Source organism: Saccopteryx leptura, chromosome 6 (assembly GCF_036850995.1).
Source record: "Saccopteryx leptura isolate mSacLep1 chromosome 6, mSacLep1_pri_phased_curated, whole genome shotgun sequence".
Taxonomy (NCBI): domain Eukaryota; kingdom Metazoa; phylum Chordata; class Mammalia; order Chiroptera; family Emballonuridae; genus Saccopteryx; species Saccopteryx leptura.
The window spans coordinates 143,856,392-143,863,671 of record NC_089508.1 but is presented as its reverse complement, the minus strand read 5'-3'; the positions used below and the strand labels follow the sequence as shown (position 1 = coordinate 143,863,671).

At 39.9% G+C, this 7,280-nt stretch overlaps 1 protein-coding gene across 1 annotated transcript in view; it reads left to right on the top strand.

The window, feature by feature from the left end:
• The first annotated feature begins 3,322 nt into the window (after window positions 1–3,322).
• NME8 (NME/NM23 family member 8) overlaps window positions 3,323–7,280 on the top strand; it is a 61,199-nt gene continuing 57,241 nt past the window's right edge. The window contains exons 1-4 of the mRNA XM_066343684.1: window positions 3,323–3,355; window positions 3,431–3,488; window positions 3,664–3,770; window positions 6,192–6,263. Of these exons, the coding sequence (XP_066199781.1) occupies window positions 3,323–3,355; window positions 3,431–3,488; window positions 3,664–3,770; window positions 6,192–6,263 (270 nt within the window). The remainder of the gene's footprint in view (window positions 3,356–3,430; window positions 3,489–3,663; window positions 3,771–6,191; window positions 6,264–7,280) is intronic.

The window sequence follows — 7,280 nt, the reverse complement described above, 5'->3', positions numbered from 1 at the left end:
TAAAACCTGAGCCAAGACATGCCATTTGTACAGAAAAGCCACTAGAAACTGCTTGTGTGAACCCAAATATTGGGTGGGTTTGGGCCTTAGGGAGTCACCAGGGCAAGGCAAACAGTATGAGCCTGGTAATGGAATCTCAGATATGGCACCCACCTGCCAGCTCTGTGGAGGGAGGGCTCATCAAAGGAACAATTGCCTCTGCCAGAACTTCTGTCTAAGAGAAAGCTGCCCCTCCAGCCTTTGTTCTGATGCTAGACAGTTCAATTCCTTCCTCCTCTGATGCCTTTTAGGCTGCTGCTCCAGTGCTGGAGCTCAGAGGGAGTGAGTCTGGATTCGAATAAGTCTGTGTGCAGTCTATTTAAGAGGAGCTGCCTGGGACTCCAGCAGCCTTTTTTCTCATTGAGCCACAATCCCCACTGGTTGTTGAAGACATAAGTTATGGGGACTTCTCTTCTTGGCACTGGAAACCTGGGCTCAGGGGCCTGCCTGATATGGGACTAGAAGCCTTTGCTCTTTGGGGGCATCTCTTCAGCCAAGGTATCCCTTCCAATTTTTAACTGCCACAGGGAGGTGTGGGACCAGCTAGTTCATATTCCTACCTCTCTTACCAGACTCAATGTGGCTTCTTCATTAATTCCGTAGTTTTAGGACTTCCATTAGAGTTAATATGTTTTAATTATACAAGTCACACTTGATAATTTTCAGTATAAGTATTCAAATATTGCAGGTATTATTAATGGCTTATTGTACCTATTCTTTGGCATCACCTAGGTAAAAACTGCTGCAGTCCGTATTTTGATACCTTTATATATATTTAAATGCACAAAACATTTATATTTTGTAATAATTGTATTTTAAAAAGCAGGTTGCATTTTTTAAAGAATTTTTATTTTATTTAAAATTTATCTAAAATTGATGACATAAGTTGTTACAATATTTCATTATTGTCATTTTAATTTCTGTGAGGTCATTAGTTTTATCTCATCTTTTATTTGTGATTTGATAATTTTGCATTTTGAGTCCAGAGAAGAAAATTAATTGCCTACTAGAACAATTAAATAGTGTTTAAAATAATACAACAGAACTCAATCAGCATCTTTACAAGGCTGCTATCAAGAACACCCACTTTTTGACTAAAACTTACCATATTTGTAAAGAAACAGAAAAGTATGACCTTTTTTCAAGAACATGAAGGGCAATTAATTGAAATTGACTTTGAGTGAGACCACGTGTTATATTTAGCAAAGAGTTCTTTTATTTTTTAAGATTTTATTTATTGATTTTACAGAGAGAAGAGAGGGAGGGACTGGGAACAAGAAGTATCAACTCATAGTTGCTTCACTTTAGTTGTTTATTGACTGCTTTTCGTATGTGCCTTGACTGGGCAAGCTCAGGGTTTCGAACTGTCAATTTCAGCGTCCCAGGTCGATGCTCTATCCACTGCACAACCCCAGGTCAGGCTTAGCAAAGATTTCAAAGCAGCTGTAAAAATATATGTTCAAATAAAGGAAAAATATTTTGTTATATATATATTTTTAATTAATTTTAATGGGGTGACATTGATAAATCAGGGTACACATGTTCAGAGAAAACATTTCCAGGTTATTTTGACATTTGATTATGTTGCATTCCCATCACCCAAAGTCCAATTGTCTTCTAGGAAAAATATTTTTTAATTAATGGAAATATGATACCAATGAACATATGAGATAGAAAATCTCAGAAGAGAAATGCAAAAGATTAAAAATGGATATTCTAAAGTTGAAAGATAAAATAAAGTATTCATTAGATAGACTCAACACCTGAAAAATGGCAAAGAAAAGATTCAGCAAATGAAAAAAGATCATTTGCTCCTCTCTGGGTCTTCATATATAGTTAGATGTCCAGTGAATATGCAAATGACACAGGTGGGAATAAATCTATGCCTCCTCCCCATAATTAAATACTAGAGACAATGCTGTGCTAGGGGAAAAACAGGCAGGTCAATGTAAGAAAGAACACTTTTAACAAACCTTGAAAGATCGTGTCAAATATATGAAGGAGCAAAACAACCATTAGACTCCTTCAGGATAACATCTTTCATAAGCTCTTTGGCACTTAAAATGTACACTCTGCTCTAATAAAATATAAATACATTTTGTTACAAATAACATTTTTGGTGTCCATTTGTCCTTTTTGTCAATTCTAGGAAGACTCAAATCAAGATCTCATCAAGTTCATGTTTCAAAACCTAAATATTCAAGCTTTTTGCAGTCTACAGGTGTGATATGTGAAAACTTAACCTCATCAGTTGCCTTCAATGGAGGGACTGAGATGGGGAGGAGACAGCTGAAGGAGGAGGGGAAACAGGCTTTTGTAGTCCCGTTAGTGTAGGGGCACAAGAAGGGGCGATCTTCCCCGCCAAATGCTGGTAGCCTCAGCCCAGGCCTAAGGGCGCCCCGCGTGGGGCTGGGGGTGGGGCTGGGGTGCTCGCGGGCCGCGGAAGGGCTGCCTGGAGACGTTGGCGTCCTCCGCTTCCAGGACCAGCGCCGCCCTTCTCCTGGTCTTTCAGCGGATCAGTGCTGGCAGGAAGCACGGCAGGAGCCAGCCCACCCTCTGTCCCCTCTGCTGGGCACCCAGGTACTTGGATCTGGTGGAGCTAATTCCACAGAGGCCACAGCCTCGCCACAGGGGCGATTCAGATCCTGGGGTGTTGTTCCTTCCTGTTCTTTACACGCAGTCTGGCTTAACGGGTGCTGTTTTGTGTAAGGCTTGTGGCAGAACCCAACACGCTTCACCGGGGTGTATTCTGACTGTTCGTGGTCACGCTGGGGTCTGCTATCACGCACGCAGCCAGACCACACTCTCAGCGTCCCTGTGCCAATGAGGAGGGCGCTGGGCTCCCCGAGTTCGCACGCGTGGGACGTTTACATTGTGCTCACGCAGCATTGTGGCCTTGCTCTAAAATCCGGGCTCCTCTAGAGGGACCCCAAAAAGACCTGTGTGTGTTCACAGCGTGCGCGAATGAAAAGAAAGAACACTCCTAATGCTCTGGGAAAACAAACAATTAATTTTAAGAAACTGTAAGTCCTAACATTCTTACTTTACTTCAGGGTTCTTGGGAGAGGAATCCGTTTGGCCGCTGTACTGAGCATTTTTAGCAGAGAGCCGGGTGAAGCCCTTCAGGGGCGCTGGGGCCTCTCTCTAGGAAGGAGGGGTGCATGAGGCAGCACAGAGGGAGATTTCTAGGGTACATACTTCTTGAATGCGTATGCAGAACATTATTTAACTTTCTCTGAAATGTTTTCTATTTTTCTTACCCTTTTCATGTGATAGTGGATAAATGGCAGGCAAAAAGCGAGAAATCCAGCTACAGGTGAGCATGATGAATCAATTCTTTACCTGGGGCACTGGCCCTTGAAGACCTTTTACAGAGCCTTCCCTTTTGCAGGCCATTATCAACAATCAAAGCCTCTGGGATGAGATGATACAGAACAAAGGCCTAACAGGTACTGGGGCTGCCCACTGTCCAGTCACCCCGAGTTGGGCCCAGGGTCTCTCATAGCACCGGGCATGAAACACAGACTCCCTACTTCTAGCATAAAGCCCTGCTGTGTCTTTGCCCTTGTCCCTGTCCCCACACTGGGATAAACTGACTGTTCTTTCATGAATATCACCTCTTAGTTATTGATGTTTACCAAGCCTGGTGTGGACCTTGCAAAGCAATGCAAGCTTTATTCCGAAAATTGAAAAATGAGCTGAATGAAGATGAAATTCTGCATTTTGCTGTAGTAAGGATTTAATTTCCATTAAACCATTGTTTTCTTGTTACCTTAAGTGTTAAGTGTTAAAAAAACCTGTCAACTCTTCAAAATGGAATGTTTACTTGGTAGTTTTACTGTATGTTTATGTAATGCTGGTGGTTGAGAGCAGGCCAGTTCACACTGGATTTGGGCAGACGGTAGAGAAATTGAGGAGCCAGAAAGCATTGGGCCATTCCCGTTTAATTGAGTCTTGCAACAGAGTACAGCACACAGGCAGGGAAAATTGCTTCTCAGGCAAACAAACAGCAAAATGACCCCTCACAGTGGTGGGCAGGCAACCCACAATCCATCCTGAGCACAAGCACCCATAGCCTTACATAGACTGTACACACGTGGTGCTGCCACGTGCTCATGTGCTCATCAGGCAAAGTACAAGTGAGCAAACCAAACACAGCTGTTTTCCCAACAGTTTAGTTCTACCTAATCTTAGGACAGATGTGATTTTTATCCCATTCTTATCACATTGAGGTTATTGACCATAGTTGTGAAGATTAGGAAAGTATAAAAAATGGATATCTTTTCAACTGACCATATGTAGTGTGTCTCTTAGAATAAGGGCTGCAGGTGCTGTTCACTGGACAGCTGTGGGAGGGCTCTCAGCACTTACTTACCAGGTACCACTTTTTCAATGGTAATGATTTCCCCCACTTATTTGCTATGCAAATGTGACAAAGAATGAAAGTGTTACAGCACCAAACTAATTAGACCTCATTGTATTGATTATTCATTTTATCCATATTACATTATTAATGACTTTTTTGTTTTTCCTCTTCAAGACAGTAGGTGACAAAGAAAAAAACTAAAGAACCAACAACAACAAAAAATGAGATAGGGTCTAGTGGTTGACATTGCCTTCTGAAATAAGGGCCTTTATAGTGTTTTAAAAGGAAGTATTCGTAACAACCTGCTTTACTTTGAAGAGTCAGAACCACTTGAATGGGGCTGGACTGTAATTCTAAATTTGATCCTTGGCAGAGAGGAAAACCTGATTTGAGAGGACAGAGAATGGGGTCTAAAAGGGATTGCCACACGCAATAGATAATAACTTGGTATAAGAAGTTAAAAGACAGTATTAGAAGGATCTCACAGCTGTCAGATGGATCACAGACAATAAAGCATCATCAGAGAATTCTTATGAATCTTGGAAGCTGTCTGATGTGGTTGGAGTTTAAGTTCATAGGTTAGGGACCATGGTGAAACTCCAATGTCTGAAAGGACATTGGGATCAATGGGGAGAGGGCAACAACAGGAAGGCCTTCTTGCTCACCTGTCAGGCTAACTGGAAGGGAACTTGAGCAGAAGAAAGCAAGGCGAGAAGTCCTATAAGATATGTAACTTGATGCTGTGTTTCCAGATGGTAGAGTCATTACATCTTTCCTTGTTTGTTGATTCTGATTAGAAACAAACCTGGGTTATATGTGGGGTGAGGATGGTGATGGAGGCTGTGGAGTGGACATGAAAGAAAAATTAGACCATATATGTTGTTAGGCTCCTATCTCAGCACGGCTCAGGGCTGTGAGAGGATATAGGCCTGAGCTTTAGTTCCTCCTACTACAGGAGGCATCAATTCCATGACTATGTCTATCCCACTGGGAAGTGCTAGTAGTCTTTCTAAAATATGTCTTATTTGTAATACCAGCATCCATTGAATTTAACAAAAAAAATTGTGTGTGTATATTTACATAGATTGATGCTGTTTTTGTGATATGACCTTCTCATAAATGGTGAAGAAAATTAATTCGTAGTTTCCAAACCTCCATTGTGAGTTATGGAGGGCGCCCTCTGCTGGATATTTTGCTTTCTGCAGTTAGCCAAGGAAGAAGTCTTTCTGAACTTGTAAATTTAAATCCAAAATTAAAACCTGTGAAATTGATGACCTATTAAAACCACCCTAAGTTGAATGTTAAGTACAACATTTTTTTGTTATGTACCCTTTTACGAGACTTGCAGACTTGAACTAACATTGTATCTATACACATAAAAATTCAGTAAGTATTTATTGTAGTTCTTTTATATTATTAAATGCTTTACTTGTCAGTTCTTTATTATGATATAAACATTGTATTGATGAGACCTAATTCCTCTTTCATCTAATCTCGAACCTCTTTTCTTTAATGTTATAAGTTAGTTTCTTTCAGCCCCTTTCATTCTTCTTGGGCGGGGAGGGTGCCGTAAAGGTGAAAGCCAGAAGTCAGGTTGAAGTGAAATGGTGGAGGCCTTCCTTGCCAGGGCTTTCAATTTGATCTTAAAATAACTGTAATGTATTAAAAGAATGTTGAGTAAATATAAAAATAAAAGTTATATGTGTATAAGTTTTTTCTACATAGTGTATCTAATGACTTGGAGATCGCTTCCTTATTCTGTGAAACATTCATATATTTTTTCCAGGCAGAAGCCAACAACATTGTGACTTTACAGCCATTTAGAGATAAATGTGAACCTGTTTTTCTTTTTAGTGTTGTAAGTATCATATTTCTTGTCCCAAGTATATTATCAGATTCCAATTTACAGTTAAAGAGCAAGTAGCACTGCAAAATTGCCAGGGAACTCTTTTTTGATGACACTAATTGTATATACAGCGGGTCCTTGGGTTACAACACAGTTCCGTTCGTACAGAACTGTGTTGTTCCTACGACAGTGACGTAACCCGAATTTAGGGGTAAGTCGAAACACATCCTAGCCTATGTCACTTACCTATTCTAACACAGTTGTAAAATTATATTCTAGAACATAAAAACATAACTAAGCCACAGAAAAAGGATACTGTGCATTCTTCCATCCTGTGCAAACAAACTGATTTGCCCATGTAGTCCATTCATACAACGCTAATGGCGTAAGCTGAAGCACTCATGTCTCAATTTTTTTGAAGTTTTTATGGGAGTGAGTGTCGTAAACTCTAAACATCATATTTCAAGATAATCATAACCTGAGGACCCCCTGTGTGTGTGTGTGTGTGTGTATATATATATATATATATATATTTACTTTATCCTGGCTTATCTGTTAATATATTTTATAACCTGACCTCTAGAAGCTAATCATGGATTGAGAGATTAGGCTACCATACACTGAGCTGATTGGGGAAAAGAAAAACAAGATGTATTTACCATTCTTAAGGAAATAATCAGAGATTTGTATGATGAATTACAAATGAAAAAGATGAAAGTTCTTAGTTATCCAGGAGGAGAGAATTAGTTGTGAATATTCCTGTATACCACTCCAAGGACATACTCATATGATCACTATTGTGTAATACATATCACTTTTATCTCTGTATTTCCAAATGAATGAAATGAAGACAGAAAGCGTATTCACCAAAACGTCAATAGTTTTCTATGTATGGGGGGATGATGCATAATTTCAGTTTCCTTCTTTGTACTTTTCTATAATTTCCAAGTATTCTGTGATGAACACATATATGTAATAATCAGGAAACCACAATAAGTGCTATTTTCTTAAAGGAGAGTACACAGTTAG